Genomic DNA, 23,227 nt, shown 5'->3' with positions numbered 1-23,227 from the left:
CCGGGTTGTATGGAATGTCCAGGCCCCTCCGGCAACGGCTTCAGGGTGTCTGCTACCTGCTGATGAATAGAACGAAGATCTTTAGTCAAAGCATACAAGTAGTCTATCAACAGAGGATATTCAATTTCTGAAAAACATTTTGGTCTTGGTACTCCCCACACGTTAGCAGGACGGCCAAATACCACCTCGTGAGGGGAGACACCCGTTCTGGAATTAACTGTCACTCTGGTAGAAAGTAAGGCTAAAGGAAGGGCATCTGGCCAACGGAGTCCTGTACTCTCCTGTATTTTGGCCATTTTCAACTTCAGCGTTCCATTAAATCTCTCTACAAGTCCCATGGCCTGAGGGTGTTGGGCCGGGTGGAACTTTTGGGAAATCTGCAGGCCCTTACACATCTGCTTCATCAATTCAACATTAAAGGATGTGCCATTATCACTCCAAATCACTCTGGGCAAGCCGTAGCGGGAAAAATATTCCTTAATCAACATCTTGGCTGTGGAAATGGCCGTGCAATCTTTTGTTGGAAATGCCTCCACCCATCTGCTAAAAGAGCATACAACCGCCAGGACGTATTTGAGGTTATTAACCCTTTCCATTTCAATATAATCCATCTGAATCACCTCGAAACGGAAAGAGGGGGGAGCGAAATTGCCCACTGGGACAGGTGTTCCCTTTCCTGGATTATGTCTTAAACATACCATACATTGTTGTACTAAATGGGTAGCCACTTTAGGGATATTTTTATTGCTCCACACTGGGTCCAGTAATTTGCATATACCCTTAGCACTAATATGTGCTGGCCCATGAGCCATTGTCACCACTGGGAGGACATATGTGTTTGGGAGTAACCATCGTCGTTTATCAGTCACATCTGTCCAACATTCATCAGAATCCAATCGCCCCCCACCATCTTTCCATGTCCTCAATTCATCCTCAGTCGCCTTTTCTTGTATGTTCTTTACGCTCTGCACAGTATCTGCAAACATGTTAACGTCTGGTACCCATCTAGCTGGTCCTGCCACAAACATTTGTGGGAGTTTCGTCCTCGCTGTCTCTTTTGCTGTTTGGTCTGCGAATGCGTTACCCCGACCTACATCGTCCACCACTGCCTTATGTGCACTACACTTTATCACGGCCAGTCATCTGGGTAGCGTCAATGCTGTAAGCAGTCGTAATATCAGTGGGCCATGCTGTATTCTTTGTCCATGCGATGTCAAAAAACCCCGTTCTGCCCACAGTCGCCCGTAACTATGAGCCACGCCAAAGGCGTATTGGCTATCAGTATAGATATTCACATCTAGTCCTTCACTCAACTCACACGCTCGCAACAAGACTATTATTTCTGCAGCCTGGGCCGAATGATAGGGAATCCTAGAAGTCTCCACTACTGTCTGTAATGTCGTAACTGCGTATGCTGCCGTCGACGTACCATCTGCAAGTTTAAAACAAGACCCATCAACATACAGCTCCCCGTCAGGATCATCTAAAGGTGTATCAGTCAAGTCAATTCTCCTTTTCGTCTCCTCCTCTGTCCAAAACAAACAATCGTGTATTTCATCATCTTTTGTATCTGATGGGATGGGTAGCAACGTGGCTGGGTTCAGAGTGGCACATCGTCTTATCGTAACATGGGGTGCGAATAGTGTCATTTCATAACCAGTAAGACGAGCACTAGTTAAGAGCTGCGTCTGCGTTCTGTTCAAGAGAATATCCACAGCATGCGGTACCATTACTGTGAGGTCTGAACCCAGAACGAGCCCTGCCGATTGTCTAATAGAAGCCGCAGCCAGAACAGAAAAATATTTAGCCGATGGGGGAATCATTGTCAGTATTGTTGTAATATCAGAAACCACTGGGTATTGGGGCTCCACCACCTTGTTAATGTGGCGTAAGTCAATCACAAATCTATAGACATCGGGTGTATCATCTTTGGCATCAGGTGACCGTCTTTTAAGAATCGGAAGGATAGGACTATTACATATGTTAGAGTCCGTTTCCTCCACGACCCCCGATCGAATCAAATCCTGTATTATCTATAATAGGGCCTTTTCGCCATCCCTAGATATCTTGTATTGGGGTATTCTGGGCAATTGGGCTCCCATTTTAACCTTAATTGTCACGGGGGCAATATCCATTTTTCCCACATCCGTATCACTATTGGCCCATAAGCTCTCTGGGACCCCTTAAAATTCAGGCGGTAGAGGCTCGTCTTTGGAAAAACATTGCTGCGCACGCGCAACGGTAGGACCCAATGTAAGGTACACACCGTCCGGGAAACAATAAATGGTGGCATGCAACCTCTTCAGCAAGTCTAAACCCAACAAATTTTCGCCACAGTTGGAAGTCAACAGAAAAGGGGAATCTACAGTAATGTAATGTAAAAGAGCATTTGTACCGCGCAGCAGCCACTCCAAGGAGCATCAAGGCGCCAGATACTGATCCAGAGATGTAGGAAACAGGTTGGGCGTAGATGGAAGCTCACCCAACTGTTACACTAGGGCTCTAACACAGGTGTCCTGTAGCTTGAAAACCCAGGTTTTCAGTCCCTTTCTGAATTCTTTTTCATTGTCTAGGGCACGTAGAGAGGGTGGAAGAGTGTTCCAGGCTTTTGCTCCGAGTACTGGGAGGGATTTGCCACCTCTCGTGCTAAGCCTGAACCTAGGTACTGACAGGAAATTTGAGCTGGATGATCGGAGATTGCGTGAAGGGTGGTATCTGGCAAATCTCTGCTGTAGATATTTTGGTCCAAGGGCATGGGTAGCTCTAAAGGTGATAATCAATATTTTAAAAAGGACTCCCTTATTTATTGGGAGCCAATGCAGTGTATTTAGTGCTGATGATGCGGAGGATTTCCTCGGCCATTTGAGGACTAACCTAGCTGCGGCATTTTGTACCATTTGAAGTTTATGTGTGGTGGTTTTAGTAGTGCCTGCATATAAACTGTTACAATAGTCAATCCTCAACGTCACTAAAGCAACTGTTACCGTCTTCCTAGCCTCCAGTGAAAGGGCCAATCGTAAGAGTGAGTGGTTTAGAGATGGGGCTAATCACCGGAGTACCTGAGAACCCCACGGAGATATTATTCTTGCCAGACAGAGCCGCCCCTGGGACCTGAGAACGAGCCACTGAACTTTTCATAGCACCCGTATCTACTAAAAATTTCTGTTGGGACCCTGACAAATCTGCAGTCATATAGGGTCCTCGTTGATCAATGTCCACAGAAACTGGTCCCTCGCTCTGTCTTACGCTGTCCTAGTTAAGGGAGAATCCTGTCAAATAATCCATTGTATAATCATCGTTGTAGTACTGTCCACCTCCCCTCTGAAAGTGTTGTCTATCCTTATTGCCATCGAAACAATTTCCTCCTTGTCTCCCTACACCATCAGACTGCCCATCATGTCTTCGAAAATCACCTCGGCCTCGCCCTCTGCCTCGGCCAGCATTCGACTGAAACTCAGGACAATCTCTCCACCAGTGCCCCTCTTGTGTACATTTTGCGCATTGATCCGGTCCCAATCGCTCCCTCTTATCACCCCTGCCATAACCACTGCCCCCTCGTCCCGCTGCCGCAGGTGAAGCACCTCTGCCTCGACCTCTGGATACCTGTTGTAACAAAACCCTCGTCTTCAAATCCTTGGCCTTCTTTTCCTGCTTGTCCTTACTCTCATTTTCTCTATGTTCATAATACTGGGCCATGCTTAAAATGCCCGAGGGAGTGGACGTTGTCCACGTACTCTCCGACGCCTGTAACCTTGCCGATATTTCCAGTAACAAGTTCATTACGAACCTGTTAACGAAAAGTCGTAACCCTCCGTCCTGTGACATGTCCTGTCCACTGAAATCCATAAACGTCTCCTCAAACCTGCTAAAAAAAATCAGAAACTGCTTCATCCTTCTTCTGTCTACAGGCTGTCAACTTATCCCAGTCTACTTTCTTCGGGGGGATGAGAGAGTGCATATACTTAATAATCCGCCCCGGCAATGCCAAAATCTCCGCTTTTGGCTTCTCCCCCGGCTTACGTTCCTTGTCCCAATCCTGCAATTCTGTCCATGTACCACCTAGCTCCTCTGTATGATCTGTACCCTTTACCTGCCTCCACACGTCCACCGGGACTAATAGTCCCAAAAATAATTCAATATCCGCTAAAGTCATAACAGTCGAGGATGCGGCTTCTGTCAATTCCTTATAATAGGCAGTCAGATTTTTTATGGAATCTGGTAGCTGAGCCTTCAAAGCTAACACCTCACTCCTTCTCCACGGTGTATATACCCACTGTTCCTGAAAATGGGCGTCTACACGCGCTCTAGTGACAGCATGTGTGACCGGATCTACCACTTCGGGGGCCTCAGGGTGAAAAATAGGGTGCACCTCACGCATTGGATGTATCCCAGGAAAATGGGGTGTACCTGCAGAGGGTAATTCATTTCTATACTGTAATATGGATTTTAAACTTCGCATCACCTCCCGTACCCCAGTGTTAGTCCTATAAGCACCATTTTTTATGTCCTGTAGAACCGCGGGAGCTACTCCTCCATACCCCTGCTCCAACAGCGCTATCAACGTGGTCGACATGTGTCACAAAGCATGCTGTTGCATCAGAGGTTCAAAATCTTTCATTGTGGACCAAATGTCTTCAAACGAATAAATGTTATTCCTGGCCCACTGACAAGCTTGATTAGCCACCACCGTTTTTTCATCCAAGCCGACTGTAGAGCGCGTAAGCAATTTCCGCACCTGGGAAAGCAACCCACTCCCCATACCTCTATTCGGTGTCAACAACTCCTGACTGGGGGTAGCGCTAGCAGAGACAGCAGGGAGTGCTGAGAGAAACTGGGAGGGAGCGGTGAGCTTGCCGTAAGTAAAGGAACAAGGGGCGCCGGCAACGATGGGGAGGAAGAAGACGCTGCGCCAGACGGGTGTGGGGCACTTGCTTGTGGGTCCGAGACCCCACCGGAGGAAGCCGGAACCAGCAATGTGGGATACAGTGGCTGCGGGGCATAAGGGGGAGGGGGCCGGGCATTCAAAACATCCTCCATCTCATCCTGTTCATCCTCTCGCACTACATAACTTTTATTTTCCCTCAACCTACAAAGCCTATCTGCGCGCTCGATGCGTTGCTCATTCTCATTCTTTGTATGCTCTCTCGCTTTCTGTGCCATCGTCTGCGCCGCCTTCTTCTGAGCCACCTTCTCCTCTCTCAATTGACGTTCTCTAACTTCCTTCTGCCACATCCTTAATGAATCAAACATGCTCTGACGTCTACGCCTAGCGAACAATTTGTCTTGTAAATAATCTAATTTAGCCACATCAAAAGAACCTGTCAGGGGCCACTGCAAATCCACATTGTCTTTGGTATATCGGTGCCATAAAGTACCAAACAAAATCGGAGGCAATCCGTGTTTCACATACATATCAAAATTAGGAGAGCCCTCCACCGGGGCGGGCTGGCTTTCGGCCAGTCTAGAATCTGATACATGACAGCAGCATCCGAAACACCGCAACTTACTGAAGCACGGCATCTTTACAACAATGCAATCACACCTTCTCACAAATTCCTTTACCTCTGTTCACTAGCTCCTAACACATCCACACACATATTGTATTGTATTGTATTTATTGCTTATTGAGCGCAGCTGTCACCCAAAGGGTATCCTGGCGCTGAGACCTAACCATGCATCTATTAAAAAGCTACATTACTCTGGGGAACAAGTACGTTTTAAGGCCCTTTTTAAAAGTGAGCAGATCAGGGCAACTCCTTAATGCCAGGGGGAGAGTGTTCCACAGCGTGGCAGCCGTAAAACTGAAAGCGTGACCACCCATTCTCATTCTATTGATTTTAGGGACTTTTACCAGGAACGCCGAAGATGATCTTAAAGGTCTGGCTGCCTGATATCAGAGGAAAAGAGTCTGAAGGGGTATTGGTCCCAGTCCATGCAGGGCCCTAAAAACAAGGCAGAGGGCTTTAAACGCAATTCTCTGCTGGACTGGGAGCCAGTGCAAATCGGCCAAAGCTGCCGATGAAGAGGCGGACCGTGGTCGAGACAAGGCCAGTTTAGCGGCCATATTCTGTATCCTTTGGAGCTTTAGGACCAGAGTCTTCGGGGCACCCAGAAGTAGTGCGTTGCAGTAGTCGATCCTACTGAGAATGGAACTACGCACTACCTCAGCTCTGGAGCCCCGTGGGAGAAGTGGCAAGATTTTCCGTAGAGCACGGAGCAAACCCATACATGTTGCTGCCGTTTTGTTTACGGAGGCATCAAACTGCAAATTGGGTTCGAATAAAACTCCCAGGTTGCGAGCTGACTCTGCCCCCTCCACCGAGCCCGGGATGGACACTGGCCAAAAATCGGCCGGTAGTGTACGGGGAGTTCGGTCCAAGGAGCAGTAGAGTACCTCCGTTTTTGACCCATTGAATTGCAACGCATTGGCTCGCAACCATGCTGCTGTGGCTGCCATACAACGGTGAAAGGCATCCCTTGAAATGGACTCTGAACCCTCAAATGAAAAAATCAACTGAGTGTCATCGGCATAGTTGACAACAGATATGCCGAATGACTTTATCAGTGCTATCAAGGGACGGAGATATATATTAAATAGGATCGGGCTAATTGCCGATCCTTGAGGGACTCCCTGTTTCACCCGCCTAGTGGCTGATCGGAAAGGTGGTAGTGCCACGGCTTGTTGTCGGTTATCCAAATAGGACGTGAGCCAGTCTAGGGCCAGACCGCACACTCCCGCACTCCGAAGACGGCCAAGTAGTACTTCATGGTCCACCGTGTCGAACCTGGCCGACATGTCAAGTAGCACCAAGAATGCAGACTTGTCCTTGTCGACTCGCGTTCGCAGATCATCCAACACGGTGACCAAGGCCGTCTCGGTGCCGTGCGCTGGCCTGAAGCCAAATTGTGCAGCATCCAGACATAGATTTGTTTCTAGGAAGTTGGATAAGGCTCTTGTGACCCATCTCTCGAGAATTTTTATCGCAAATGGTAGTAGCGAAATTGGCCTGTAATTAGCCGAACAGAGAGGGTCCAGAGAAGCCTTTTTCAACAGAGGTGTTACAATAGCCAACTTCCAGCTGTCTGGGACTGACACTGTGGTCAATGATTGACAGCAGATGGAGTGCAACGGAGGGAAAAGCTCATCTTGAAAAGCCTTCCAGATCTTATGAGGCATTGGATCCAGCGGTGATCCTGACGATACACTGCTTGCCAGGATAACAAATTCCTCTAACGAGGGAACGGGAAAGCTGGACAACTGAGGCATACCTTCCTTGTTAGGTGCCCACTTGGAGTCCAGGTTGTCAGAAGGGTCCAAAGGAGAGACTGCAGATGTTACAGATTGTTCAGAATTTTTGAGTCCAGTCAGAATGGTCCTGATTTTCTCCTCAAATGCAAGGGCCAGCGAGTCGCACAGTGCCTGCGAGGCCGGGATGGTAGACGCCGTGCAAGGCGGGTCAGACAAAGTCTTGACCAATCTGAACAGGGTCTGAGATTTGTTAGAGGCCTTCGCCAAAGTGTCTTCCAAAAACTTGGCTTTTGCGGTTCTTAACTGGGCCTTGAATTCGTGCAAGGCTGCTTTATAAGCCGCCTTATCCTGCTCCCTATATCCTCTCCTCCATGTACGCTCCGCCTGTTTGCAGCGAAGTTTGGAGTGCCCCAGTTCTTCGCTGAACCAGGCATTTAGGCCTCTGGGCCTGTCTCTCACCTTACGCAAAGGGGCCAGGTCATCAAGAGATGATACAATATGCCGGCAGAGAGAAGCATAGCTCTTGTCCACATTCTCCTCCATCTGAAAGGTTCCCGGTAGGAGTGTGGGTCGAATCGGCTCCCTAAGGAGACGACTCCATTGCCGATTCAACTTCCTGCTGGTCGGTTTATTGGGTCTCCATGGGGCAGGCATAAGAAGGGACAAAACAATCAAGGAATGATCGGTCCAACCCTGGGCCTCGACCTTATCTACCACAACCAAATTCTTATCAGCAAATACCAAGTCTAGTATATGTCCCCTATCATGGGTGGGTACCTGAACCAGTTGAGCAAGTTGGATATTGCTACAGGCTTGGCACAGTTCTCGGAAGGCCAAGTCATGGGGGCCAGAAGGCCATATGGCCATATGGTATACATTAAATTAAAAAACACACATACATCCTATACATCAAAATCCTGCCAAACACGTGTTACCAGAATGGGACAAGGCCCGTCGACCAAGTCCTGGGGAACCTGGACCCTACCGCAGACCGAACAGTACACTAACTGTTCTGAGGAAGAAGGACACATCCGCCACCCGTTTGACACTACGGATCGCTGCGCACTTTACCGCAGCAGGCCCTTAACTCACACCTACCAAATCGCCAGTCTTAGGCATTCGGGGTGAAGTCCGGGACCCGCCGCGATGAGCCACGCCTCCACCACAGTACCACCCGGTCGGATTGACCACAAACAAATGTCCTCTCAACCTCCGTTAAGTCTGTCAGAGCACCACTCGCACTCTGAGTTCTCCGGAGCACACTAGCCCCAGGAGCGCACCGGCTCCTCAAACCATTAGAGACACCCCAGTCTCTCGGAGCACTCCAGCTCCTTCAAACAACAGGCGGACCACTCACCTTCCGTATGCGGTTCCGACCTCTAACGTTCTCCACCTCCGGCTGCCAGGACCAACACGGTCAGCTCCAGGTTCTGCCTTCCGGACCCCGGCGTAAGATCCGAACCGGGACCTCTCCCGATCAGCAAGGTGGGGCAGTGCTGCGAGAACCAAGCTCGGCATCAAAGTGGGTACCCAGACCCACCGTGCCGACCAGAGGGTCCCCGGTCTTCTGCTACCCACCTATGGGTGAGAAAGATCCTTATCGCGGGGTCCCTATTCGGGCGCCATCTGATAAGCGTGGCTCAAATCCACCCGAGTGACTTACCACATTCACCTATAGTTACTCAGTAGGAAGTCAGCCGGACAGTGGAGAAGAATAAACAAGGTAATTTTATTAGGCCACAAACTCCCATATGAGAGGACCCTGTCCGACCTCACCCCTAAGAGTGCGCCGAGAGGACTAACTCATATCATCACAGCAATACATTATAACATGGTACAGTGAAGTAAAACACGCCCCTTCTGGAAAAATACTGAACCCCAGAGAGAGGAACAATGGCATCATACAAGAGGCATCTGCACCTGCAAAGGCAACATTTGACTATCTCTGCCCAAGGCCGCGGAGCTGGGCCTCAGCGTCTCTGGTGCATGTGAACACTACTGATAAGGAACTTGTTAATTTCGGCCACAACTAGCTGAGAAACGAAAACTGCTGCATTAGGGATTTTCTTATTCCTACGGGAGGGGTGGATGAGCGAGTGCGACTCGCAGACACAGAGGAATACTCAAAATGGAGGCACACAAGCTAAGCTAAGGAAACTAAATTTCACCACACGTATAAATGAATAATCACATGAGCAATAAAAAATAACGTAAGAGCATAAGTATATACTTCATTAGTTAGACACATGATGCTAACTTGCATATGTAAATGTCAATGGGCGGGGCATCGAAAATGAAACCTATCAGTGCCCACCATTTTGAGCTGAAAGCAATGTCACCAATTCCCATTTTTGACCAACTGGCATAATTTTTTTAGTAATGTGACAGTATTTCAGCCTTGTACATGTTGCAGTATGAATTAATAGGTCTTCTGATTAGCCCCTATGTTCTGTGTACACGCACATAGGACCCAGCAGCCCCTCGGGCTAGGTCTGTGCTGTGCAGCTGTCAACATGTTTAGTTCCATCTTTAACTAGAATCGGCATGCCTATCTCTCATACCTCCTCCTCCATCACACTCCTAGGGGCTGAGCCGTAAGACAAGATTAGAGCACCTCTCTGGCCATGACAAAAAAACGCTTCCCACATAGGACCCCAGGATAGGTACATTCTGTCCACCGTGCACCTCCCCCAGATTTTAGGGGTTACCTGCCTGAAAATGCACTCTGGCATCCCATTTAGGGCTATGAAGCACTAACAAAGTGCTACAATACAATATGTCCTCGCAGTGGGCATCCGCCATACTGCATCTGGACTCCATGCACTCCACAGCTAAGTACAATCACACAAAACAAACACTAGGGAAAATCAGGCACTGCTCAGATGTTCTCATGAGATCAGTAAACACCTCCTCTATGGGTTCCGGTAAAAAGGCCCATACCCTGGGACTGTAAAACTCCAGCCACTAAGGCCAGTCTCACCCTGACCCAACAAATATGCAGTACTCAACCTCCACTGTATGTGAGGGTAAACTCAATAGGTACCCACATTCCTGGGGAGCCTTGCACCCTGTTTGGGGTAAACGAAAATAATTTGGAACATCCACCACTGGTCTTGATATCCGAGGTCCTTAGGTAGAAGGGTCTCAGGGCAACAGCAAGGAGTCCGTAGAGCTTGGCCTAAATCTGGGTGCAATAAGCACTGAACTCTCGTGGCCCCTGTCCTGGTCTATGCAACAAGGCCACATACACATCAGCGGTGGTAAAACAAAGCCCTCAACTCTCCAATAGAAGTTGAAGGCCAATAGGTGAATGCCTGTTTATGGGAGTTGGTGTGAAGTTTGGTAAAAAAAACAGCCATGACTCCAATTTCTTTAGACCTACTTCCGTGTTGCAATCAATGATTTGTAGCTCGTAACATATCACCCGTCCAATGCATGGATCTCTGACCCGTGTTTGCATGTAATTGATTTTATTTACTTGTCAAAAAATGTATTCAAAAAGGTGCAGATCTAGCAGATTTTGGGTGTAGCACAGTCATTGTAGGAATGTTCAACACTGTCTAAATGTAGCATGGTCTCCTCCTCTTTTTTAACATTTAGATATCTAATATGGTCATTATATGACTTCTCTAGCATCACAGGAGATACATGATCTTCTGTGAGGGTGGTGTAGTAGGGTAGAGAAAAGTACTCTGACTTTTCCCATGAGGAGTACAAGGTCTTTTGTTTGGGCATACTGTTTAAGGAAGCAAATCGTTCCAAGAGCACTGGGTACATACTGATAACATATCTTCCTCATCAGAAATGACAGTCTGGTTCCTTCCATTTTTTAGTGGTTGATACAATACAATTGTGATGATTGCTTTCAGTCAGAAAGGGCAATGTGACAAGTGATTCTCCCGACCTTCTCATTTACGTGGACTGGCCCATGCCACTGAACTAGCAGTTTGTTCTTTGCAGTTAGTAAAAAGACTAGTGCCTGATCACTGACATGGAAGGTTTCTAAAACAGTAACGTGGTTGTATTATTTTTCTAATGCCTCCTGGAAAGTTTGCATATATTTTGTGGCACCTTTTTAGGTTTTGCCTGCACAGCGCTTGCCTATGCTAGTGAAATCTATTGTATTCAATATAAATCTTAAAAGGGGCTTACATGCCGCCCCCTTGCTTTTCATTAGTTCCTGTGTTTGCCGCTTACTTCTCCTCAATTTCTATTGGCTGTAGCATACCATTTCCTGTTGTTCCTCTTGTGAGTTTCTCTTATCAATGTCCCGAGGTCCAAGGATTTTTTTCATCCACTTTGTGGGATTTTTTTTAGGCTGAGCCTAGGCATCGCATGTTATGTCTCTAAGATCTGCAAGTACCGCTTGTTAGCTATTTCCAAACTACTCATTTTGCCTCTGCAATGCTGCGCTATTATCGCAGTCCTCATGCTCATACTGGGTGTTCTTGGATCAGTTTCACGCTCTGATTGAGTGCCCACTACACCGTTCCCCTAGGGACAAGCAGGGACCTCCTTGAGGGCTCCCATGTTCTTTGTGCACTCTCCCGCGGCCACGGGGCCAAAGCTGGCATCCACATCCATGTGTCTTTCCAATGCGGAATCCCCTGTTTGCTGAGGGATTCCCAGAGACCAGCACAACAGTAATGTCTACCGTCCCATCCCACTGAAGGAAATTAGTTGCCCCCAAATTTTAGGATGATGCTTGTTTTTAACAGAACTCCATGTTCTACTAGAAAGTGGTCTCTGACTTCCAGTCCCTTCCTTGGATGTTTCTCACATAGGCTCTGCCTGCCATTTCTTTCACAGACAGAAAGCTCCTCATAACTCAGTGGCACTTCTGGCATTCCAGGACTGTCCATCTCTTTCAGGGGTGGTGGTAGATGCTGACCATTGTGAGATTGTTTAGAACCAAATGAGCTGCAGTGATCAGCTGCCACCAGTCTGCTGCTCCTTTTTCTCCCCCATATTAGCTGTCTGCATCGTGGCTAAGCACAGCACTTTCTTCAGCCTGCCCTATACCTTCATGTTCTATTCCTGGAAAGATACATAGCCTTGACATCAACACAAACACTTGAACAGACTTTCCGTAACTTATATTGCACAACTATTCACCATGCTACACCTTACAATAAAAAGCAGCTTAATATCAATCACATAAGTGAAACCTAATGCATTGAACTTCTTATAGTAATTTGTACATGGATAGGATATAATAGGGCTCCCGGTTTTATAATATTTATTTTTTATCATTTTCGGTCTGTAGTTATCCATATTTATTTGTTGGCCATTTGATCTGTATTTATTCATATATATTTTGTGTTTTGCGGATAAATTAAGTTATTAGATTGTACATTTCCATATTTATTTAACTGATAGATGCACACATACTTTGATGTCTGCCATGTTTTAGCTATTTAACTTTCCATATATTACATAACAATACATCCACGGGTAAATATTAACACTACAGCACAAATGTATGCTGACATATGCCGTTATTTAAAGACATTTTTTCCTGTTTTTATTTTCCATGCTGTCCATCTGCTCAGCTGTTGCCTTAAAATTCCTGAAAGACAGCACAGAGAGCTACTTAAAAGAAACACAATTTTCTGTATTTATCCACTCTTAAAAATAAATGCAGAAAGAACACACTTTGCTTTCGGTCTGTATTTATTTGTAAAAGTCCATAAAAACTGAACATTGGAAACCTTAGATAAAAACTAACAGAGGTACGGTAGTATTCCATTATGCCACACATTTTTCCAGGGCCATATCTAATAGTCAGTATTCTCTGGGCTCTACAGGGCGATTCGTGTGGATGTAGATTCCCCCTTACAATACCGTATGACCTGGGCTTGCCAATACCTAATGGAGACTGGTCTAAAGTATGAGAAGTTGCACCCAGTTATCCCGTACCACCTGTTTCAAACCTATATATTTTTTTGTGTTGCATTGAGCATAACTCATGCCCCTGAAGCTTAGTGTCTTTTCTCAGCTAACCACATTTGAATGCCTGCATTGTTACTCTGATCCTGGCGATCTCCCCCATATGCTGCGGAGCTGTGTCTACTTGATCTCTTATGTCTTAAAGCTTATACATTTTCTCACTAAAACGATGCATTTGTTGGACAACATAAATGGCAAAACTGTGCAAGATTGAGTCTGAGCACACCAGGATATGTTGGCTTTAGTCTTTAGTCACAGTTCACCATCTGTACCCCTAACCTGGCAAGGTAACAGGTGGAACGTGCAAACCCAGAACATGAAAACCCTGGCTCTCTACGGAAATCATGAAAACAAATCTAGAACATTTTCGCTTGGTTACTCATGCATACCCAAAGAGATACACAAGAAACACACAACATGCAGTTTCAATATTTTTTGAAGCATTGTGATTCTTGAGTAAAATAAGTGTGCTGCGATAATCAATAAAAGGAAACAGAATAACTTAATTAGCTTAATGAGAATGGTAAAAAGCTAAACAGTTCAACCATTTTGCTGTTACAGAGAATGTATGCTTGCACATAAGTACTGTAATATATTGTACTCCTATATAGCGCTTCCTATCCTAGTCTGCCTAGGGTGGATGTATTTGCCAAATCTCTGTACTGTGATCTAACTCCCTGTTACCTGTGGGTAAGTGTCATCAGGGAGCCCATCTTGGTGGAGAGCTGGGCTTCATAGTTCGCAAGAGGTAAACCAGAATCAGCCGGGCTGGGATTCCAGCTTGTGGCTACCTCTCAGTGCCATTGGAATGCTCTTCTAACTAAACAAGGGAGTGATGTTTATATAAGAAATATTGGTCATGTTGCCATGCCGAAGTCCCAGTCAGGGCACTATTGCTGATTCTATTGTGACAGCTCTGTTGCCAAACCAACACTAACAACATTTTGCACAGTGAACTTAGGCCTTGTATAGAATGTTCAAGGAATTTGATGATATGTCTACTAAGTGGACATAAAAGCGGAGCTGTTTTAGAGAACTATTATCCTGCACAAGCATGCAAGGTAATGTGTGTCAAATGTCATCATGTTTAAGTAAAGAAGGCAACTTAAAAACATATGAATGTAAAATGGTGGTGTTCCTATTTGGGCCTAAAATGCGACCATATAACACTTATCGGTCCGAGGTGTGGCAACTACTGGCGGAGGATACAGTCCATTTCCTGACCCCCTCATCCAGGATGTGCCTGCTAGGTCCCTATCGCCGACCTGCTACGCATAAAATCACTTGGCAGCTTATTGATCTAGCCCTAATACGCACCAAACATTGAATTAAGATGCACTGGAAGCATGCGTTGGGACCCAAGGTTGAGCACCAGAGAACAGACTCGCTGCGTTGGGCAAATTGGGAGGGGGGTGCTCTGCTCCTAGAGGCACATAAGGGCAGGAGACCCATAGACTCTGCAGAGCATGGGAGGCAATACTTGATGACCTGATTGTGGGCAAAACTGAGGAAGGCAATTCTAGCTCTGATAAGGGGTCAGGTGGGGTGACACTAGTAATATGAGCCTGGGTTTCTCTCGAGAAGTGATGAGTTGAATGATATTGACCTGCCATAGCCAACCCTTGGCTAGTTTTGGGCATGCTGGGGATAGGAGAGGGGGTGTTGGGAACATGCAGGACATAGTCACACCTCTAGTTAGATCGGGCCTCTGCCTGGTGGGGAGGAAGAGCAGACATTGCAGTAGGGGAGTGTATGGCGGTGATGATCCAAAAGGTGGGTGTTTATTTGCTTTATCAATGTGAGACATATCCTGCCAATGTACGCATATGCTCCTCTTCAGCCCTAAAGAGCGCTCATAGATGTGAGCAGTGCATTCCGAGGTTTTTAATGCCATTTGATGGTGCTGCTGGTAGGAATCGCTGAGTGATATGATCCCCAGTTGAACAGACTATGGTGGTTGTTTTATGATCAGGCAATTATATTGCAGATTTATTGTTTATAAAAAATCAATACAGTTATGTTTAAACAAATATCTAATAGTCAGTATGGTTATCTCCTAAATAAGATGTCAATTTGATTGAAATTCATGGAGGCATGTGGAGAGCTTATTGCAGTGATGATTACCAGGTGTGATATCTAGTCCCCATCCCTCCTACCCAGACTGGTGGTCTTTCCGTAGTGGTTGGACTGGAGCTTTCGGGTTATAGCCTGGGGTTTTCACTTAGCAATATGGACATTTTTTGGAGTAGTTGGGGTTTTGACATTTATTCCAGGACAAATGAAGCGTTGCGTTTTGGGCCCTTGGTGTGTTCCTGTGTGGTGACTGTGCGCTTTTTGATGGACAGGACAGTAAAAGGAGGTAGGCACTAATCATTATTTTGGCGATGGGTCCACAGATTTTGGGACTATGTGGTTAACCTGTTCTTGGTCCCATTAAAGTGCTGGCAGTTTGAAAGCAGTTCTGTATCATTTTCCTTCTTGGCTCATCTTACTACATATTGAAAGGTGAGACTTGATTCTGTTCCCTTTCAGTAGCAGCTGTGGATTAGTAAGAAAGTAACTGATTATTGGAGACAGTGTGAAGGTTGGTAGCAAAAACAAAATACATTCTACTAACTAAATCACTTTGGAACTCTTCCTTGTAGTCAGTGATGTACAGCTGGCATCACTACACTGGTCCAGTGCATAGACATTTGAGCATGATGCTGCGTGCATGTCCTCAATTGCAAATAGGTAGTTGACCTTAGTAAGTGAAAGTGAATTAAGTGTTTAAAGTCATCTTCAGAAATATCGCACCTACAGGAACTTGCAGAAAATAAAAAATAGGTCGCCAATATGACTTGTTGAAGGAGTTATGCGTTTGTAGCCAGAGGAATAGGGCTGGTACTTGTCTGTTTTGGCAATTTCTTTTAATAAAATACAATTGCTATTTAAATTAAGTTCCAAGTGACATATGGAGTGAATGATGTCATGACTATTTTGTTGCCTCAAACTACTGGAAAACCTACTTGCTCCTCTTTAATGTTCTTCTCCCTACAGGGCTTTGGGGCTTGGTCAATAATGCTGGAATTGGAATCCCAATGGGTCCGAATGAGTGGCTGACCTTGGACGACTTCACGCGGGTGATAAATGTGAATCTAATCGGGATGATTGATGTTACTCTTAGCCTACTTGCTCTTGTGAGGAAGGCTCAAGGGAGGATTGTCAATGTGTCCAGTGTAGCAGGCAGGGTGCCCGTACTCGGAGGAGGGTACTCGATATCCAAATCTGGAGTTGAAGCTTTCTCAGACAGCCTGAGGTGAGTATCTTGGTTGCAATTTATCATAAGTTCAATTTTGCCACACTTAAGCCCTGACTTTGCCTTGTCACATAAATATGGTCCTCCTAAATGTAAGTATGGACAGACGACTGCCAATCCATTAAATAGAGCTGGCCTAATGAATGTATGAATAGACTTCTGCTGCTTACCCACTCACCTCAATAGGGTCGGATCCCCTTCCTATTATTGTGAATACTACAGCAGATGATGGTCAACCTCAGTAGAATATGGGGGGACAGAGCGAGAGATGCATTCAGACAATACTGGAATGGCTCCTAGTATACGTCAGGACAGGGTAGTTGAGGGCTGTTGAGAATAAAGCCGCCATAAGAGAAAATAAAGATTTCTGTAACATAAAACAGAATTTAAAGAATTATAAAAAACCTCACATATGTAAACATACTCTTGGTAATCGCCAGCTTTCCCTGCCGGTACATCTGGAGACTTGGGAGTTAGCAAGACACGGTACCTACAGGCCAGCAACATGAGAAGCCATTAATGCGGTTCGACAAGTCTCAAGGACGCGCTGTGAGGACAGAAAGCAAAACTGGAAAACCCAAAGGGAGAAGGTTACAAATCAGTGGTGAGATGCTCGTACAGTTGAACAAACTAGAATGAAAAAGAAGAGCTGTGAGATACATCAAAGTTGCCTACTGCTGCTGCATTCAGTACCCCGAAAGTCCTTCCCCATCCCCCCGATCAGCAGCAGTTCGGTTTCAGACCTGTTTATCGTGAGGCAGATGCCACAGCTCTCTCCCCACAAATGCAAGGTTGGAAGATGGTGTACTAGTTACTGAAGTAGTCAAATGAAGTGCCCTTCTACCCTCTCTTTTAAGAGTTTTGAGTATCTCGTTCTCTAACCGTATCCTCGCCCTGACAGTAGCTTTGGCAGTTCGGTCATAGATCATGGGAGGTGGAACGCGGAACGAAGGCAAGTATGTTTGAAAGTTTTATTACACTCTTGGTTCCAAAGAATATTTTGGGTTATACATTAAAACGTAAATCCAAGTTAAAACAGCTAAAACTCACTTCATAGTTTCCTATGGCACAAAAGTCTAAATCACTAAGTGCTTGGGGAAAACATAAGGGGGCATATTATCAAGGGGGTTATCTCCGCTTTTTTTACTTTAAAAGCCAAGAAAGCGGAGATAAAATGATCTCCCTATTACCTAGCTGTCGCTAACACCAGTTAGCGCCAGCTAGTAGGAGATAGCGACCATCTTGGGCCCTACTTTGCATGTCAGTGATATTTATCACTAATGACATGCAAAGTGGGCGTGCCAAGATGTTAGCGACTGGAAACAGTCGCTAACATTGCTATCTCCTATTACCAACTTTTGTAGATAATCCCGCTAAGCGTGAATATCTCCAAAAGCTAACACCTGCCCTGAGCAGTTCTTAGCCATGTTATCCAATGGGAGGTGGATAACATGGCTAAGAGCATTAGCTCGGTAATGCATGACTATCTCTGACTTATCAGCGATATTCATGCATTGCAGCCGATTTTTATCGCATTTGCGATAAACCTTGGTAATACCAAGGTTTATCTGCGATAAAAATCGCCGCAGCTCAGCGGTGAATTTTTGTCTCTAACCAAGCAATAGCGATAATTATCGCTATTGCTTGGTAATATGCCCCAAGGTTCTCTGTGCGCATTAAGAGGCAACTAATGGGTCCTACATGGCATGGTCAATAGAAAATACGTATTAAATTGTTAGCAGATGTTCCAAAGGGGTGCGAGTTTCTGCCCCTACTGTATGAGTAGTGGGATGTTACTGTCAAAGTGTGCTACTAAGGACGAATTGCGCTGCATGGACAGCCTGTTGACACCCCATGTGGAAGTAGTATGATACACCCACATATAAAGAGTGCAGTGCGGCAATATGAGAAAGACAGCACGCACTCCTAAGCTTCTGTGGTTTGACATACTAAGAAATATCTGACTTTAATATAGCTCTCATCAAGTCCTAACAGTGGATATATCGAACTCAGGTGACAAATAACACCCACATTTTACCTTAACATAATTTATAAAAACAAACGATTCTCCTAAAATTCTGAAGGCTTGAGATAAAACGTAAGAGCACCCCATAATTCAGCAACCTGAGAAATTCCCTTTAGCAGAAATAACGTCAAGTGAATGTGTTCTGCAAGAGTTTAGCTATCACGTCTCCTTGGAGGAATTATGTCCCCTTCCTTTTTACAAAACAGCTTATTGTTGGTGATCTTTCAGGGCATTTGTTTACGCTCAGCTCTCTTTAGGTTCTGACCCAGCTGAGACCAAACCATGTGGAGAGAAGGGGTGACTCGCCTTGTGTGCAGCTCTACCTGCAGTGTGCGGGCTTCCATACCTGGGAAATCCTCCAGCACCCTACATAGAATAGATCCTTAATTCCTCCCTAGGAACTAAAGCTCTATCAGCCTTTGTTAAACGTGATACCTCCAAATTGAAATCCTGACCTTCAACAAAACCTGTAGTTAGAGCATCGACCTTCTCAATCCAAAAATAAAAAGATCAAATCTGTTACATTGTGCAGCTGAAATATTTATGAGCATCTTGCCTTCAATTGAATCTTGAATCCAGACAGTTCCCACTACATAACCTGAATGTCTGGTCATGAAACCATGAAGACAATAGCCGGGTACTGCACCCAGAACAAGCACTTAGCAATGGGTGACTCCAAAGCAGCCCTGGTGTTCATCAGGGTGACATCTTCCAGTAGTCATAGCCATGACTGCTGCTTGTGGCCCCATGATCAAAGCACATCTCTTTGGCCCTCATGCTTGGCCCATATACAAACACAAAATCCCACCTCTGCACTGCGGATTGGTGTCGTTACAACGCAGGCTATTACAATGCCTGCTGTTACAACGCGGTTTTTACATCGCATACCACTACAACGCATAGTGCTTTTAAGCGCTGGATAGTGATTTATTTAATTTACTATTCCAACTCCAGTCCCCGTGGATAGTAGGGAAGGTGTTGGATAGTAAATTAAATATATTCCCTATCCTAGAGCGCCCCCCAGCGCAATGCGTTGTAATGGTTTGCGTTGTAATGGTTGCGTTGTAATGGTAGTGCGTTGTAATAAATGCGTTGTAAGTGATGTTTCCCTTGCACGGCTATTGTACACCTGCAACCAATGTCTAACTACTCTCCTATCCTCTGTCCTAAATTCCTTGCTTCGCATCCTCTCATTAAAACCTCCTTCACACCCTCCATCTGCGATATGCTCAAATACTTTCTCCAGCCCCCCTCAAGCAACACATTTCAATCAGAATCAGAATGAACTTTATTCAATCTAATTAAATCGACCATAAAGGTACAATAAGAAAAAGGAAATACATAGAAATGCAAATAACATCCAGATATGTCTAGAGAAATAAATAAAGCAATACAAGTAAAAACACCATTAAGCTTTGACATGCTTAAAAGTATAACAAAACACACAAGATGATGGACGGAATGTTGCACAATGGCAAAAGATTCACCCCCAGTCACAGATCTGGGTTTAATCCATCGTTATTTTGCTCACCAAGCCACCCCAGTTAAGACATGGCCATATGCAAATCAGTCTTGACCCTATGCCTCATGGGAACAGTCCAGCCCGAACTGCCAAGTCATGTCTTCCCTGGACCGGAATCAAGCATCCTAGGACCGGTTTCTGGCTATCAGCCGTCTTCAGCCAGGATAGCTTGACTCCAGTGGGTTAGTGAGCACGGGACCCACGTCTAGGCATACCCTTCCCACATAGGGTGAACAGCAAAACACACAAGATGATGGACGGAATGTTGCACAATGGCAACTGGGGGTAAATGTTTTGCCATTGTGCAACATTCCGTCCATCATCTTGTGTGTTTTGATGCTTAAAAGTATGACATCAGAGTTAAAAACAATACATATTCAAGTTCAATTAATCAGTAAACGACAGAGAATAAAAGCCTCAATTAAGGGTCTGTGGATGAGGTAGCAAAGGCCCAAGGATTTCAAGGCTTTAGACAACACTTGAATAAGTGTGGTTAGTTAGAGGATGGAGACACGCTCGAAGCTCTGGACCTCTTGGGCTTCAGGGTTAAGGAAACAGTTTTAAGAAGTTGTGAGTGTGATCTCCACGTAAGATTGGATTTATTTGCCAGGATTAATATCCGTTTTTTCAGCTCGTGATATGAAGGACAAGCACATTTCTGTTTGTAGAAAGATTACTTTATTTTAATTCATACGGTGAGGACAGCCGACACGTGTTTCGCCCCCTCTTGGCGATTTGCGCCGGGGCTTTCTCAAGGCTAGATGAGTTAATTCACGTCGAAAATTCCTGTTACAAAAGTGTGTACGTTATCCGTGGTATAAAAATATAATTCTTCAGTGATAAAACATTTCCCAAAGAATTTATGGGGAAAAGCCTCACCTCGCCTGGCACTCGCTCAGGTCAATAGAGGCCCGCTCTGTTTGACGGTACCTCGGGCATCCACTGAGCCGAGGGGAAGGTCAATTAAGGGTCTGCTATGTGCTCCTACCAATATAATTGACAGTTCTGGATGTTTAGGCTTCCCTTAGAAGAGTGCCACTACACCAGCGTTACACAGCTATTAATGCAAGTGGGGATGTGGGCCAGACGTAAACAAGGTGTCAACCAGAGATTAGCTGGATCCGCCAACTTAGTGGGCTTAGTATGTGGGGCACATCCCAGAGGCCTGTGACCAAACTCTCACACATCAAAATATTTTTTTTTAAAGAGGCCACTGCCCTGTGCTAATGCCCTATGCTAAGAGGTGAGGTTAAGGCGTCAAATTAAGTGCTGACTGTTCAATAGATGAGAAATTTGGTAACATGTGGAGAAGGCTGTCGCTTGTGTAACCTTAGATCTAAGGGAGAAAGTGCAGATTCAAAGTCATAATCCCTTCAAAACGAGGGTCCCTATCCACAAGTGCAATAATGAAAACTTGGAATGTGAAGGAAGTCGACTTTGTGGTCCGGCATGGCAGTGGCATAGCAAGTGGGGGGGGGGGGGTAATATGAGTTTTGGAGGTGGCAACCTCCCCCAGCTCCTACCTGTGGCTAACTCAGGAATTGGCAGCACCCCCGCTCTTACATGTGGCTGCCGCGGACCGTCAAATGCAGCTACCGCCATGGGCGGCCAAAGATCTAGTAATGACACTGCGGCATGGGACTACTGCTATCATGGGTCTTGAGAAGTCCCAAAGGAGTCTTCCCTGCTAGGTACTAGATTCTCCTAATCTTTGTTACTAATCTGAGGTAAGTATATACAGCTGCTATTATTTTGGAGGAAGTAAAGTGCCTGTGTGCAATGTCGAAACGAAAATGTATTCAAAAGGACTTTGATGGTACAGGATCTAGTTATAGCATAAAGACTGTAAAAAAATTACATGTAAAGTGCTGTGTGCAGAAATCAGATCACAGGGATCGAGGGCACACTCCCAGTTGTTACAGTGGAGGAAAGCGGCTAGCCAATGAAATAAACTAAGTCTAAACCTCAGAAGGAAGGTTCCACCATCTCGGAGGCTTTAAACCGCTCCAAAACATTATTCAAGATGGTGAAAGAACTGGCGGGATCTAAAACATTAGCCATACAACCGGATTTAAACAAACAGCAATGTGACACATTGGCCACTTTCTTCATACAAAAAGTGAAACAAAATTTACCCAGGCATTGCAGTAGCACAGAACAGTTGCCTTCCATTGGCAACAATTTCACTGGACTCTTCTACTCACAACTACATTAGCAATTCCGACATACATGCCCTTCAGATCCCCAGAAGTACTTTGGATAGTTGGCCCAGACTTAACACCATGACTCTATCCAAACTACTTAATGCAATTAAATTTGGGTCCCCAAAAGACCCCCACCCTGCTCCATACTCAAAAAGCTTGGCCCTCTGTCACTGGACATTATTAAGGATCTTCTTAACACCTCCCTACAGGAAGCAACTGTACCAGCTGACTGGAAGTATGCAATGATCCACCCCCTGCTAAAGAAGGCTGGTACCGACCCAAATCAACCTTCCAATTTTCTGCCCATTTCTCTGCTACCTGTGCTTTCCAAGATTTTGGAAAAACATGTTCATCAAACTCTAACCGAATTTGTCACTGCCCAAGACTTGCTGCCCCCCTGTCAATCAGGTTTCAGAGCTGGATTCTCAACAGAAACCACTTTATTAGGAGTCACAGAGAATATTCGCTGCCAGCTGGATAAGGGAGAGACTATGGCCCTTATACTTCTGGACTTAAGTGCTGCATTGGATACGGTATCACACACTGTATTATTTAACACACTTCGTTCCCTAGGTATCCGCGATTCTGCACTCAACTGGCTCATCTCCTTTCTGACTGAATGTACTTTTCAAGTTTTTTCTCAATCCGCCTGCTCGGACACACATGTCTTTGAACATGGTGTACTACAGGGCTCCATACTCAGTCCTTTATTGTTCAATTTGTATATGAGCCCCTTAGCCAAGGTGGTGGAAGATTCAGGCTTATCGATGTATTCATATGCCGACGATTCCCAGTTGATCTTTTCCCTCTCTTCTGAGAACACTGATACTTCCTCCACACTCAAAAAATGTCTTACTAAAATAGCAGGATGGATGCAGGACAATTTTCTCAAATTAAACGGGGAAAAAACTGAAGTCATTATTCTTGGCAAAAATAAAAACTTGCGGGCCCCCATCCTTGGCCCCAGGAAGTGGGACCG

General features: G+C 45.5%; 1 protein-coding gene across 5 annotated transcripts in view; it reads left to right on the top strand.

The window, feature by feature from the left end:
• LOC147749096 (retinol dehydrogenase 7-like) overlaps nucleotides 1-23,227 on the top strand; it is a 605,822-nt gene that overhangs the window by 564,477 nt on the left and 18,118 nt on the right. For all 5 annotated transcript variants that reach the window (XM_086966140.1, XM_086966108.1, XM_086966131.1 and 2 more), the window contains one exon: nucleotides 16,238-16,496. In XM_086966140.1, the coding sequence (XP_086822266.1) occupies nucleotides 16,238-16,496 (259 nt within the window). The remainder of the gene's footprint in view (nucleotides 1-16,237; nucleotides 16,497-23,227) is intronic.

Source organism: Lissotriton vulgaris, chromosome 1_1 (assembly GCF_964263255.1).
Source record: "Lissotriton vulgaris chromosome 1_1, aLisVul1.2, whole genome shotgun sequence".
In the NCBI taxonomy this organism is placed as follows: Eukaryota; Metazoa; Chordata; class Amphibia; order Caudata; family Salamandridae; genus Lissotriton; species Lissotriton vulgaris.
The sequence above is the reverse complement of the archived record's forward strand: the minus strand, read 5'-3'. Positions and strand labels throughout refer to the sequence as shown.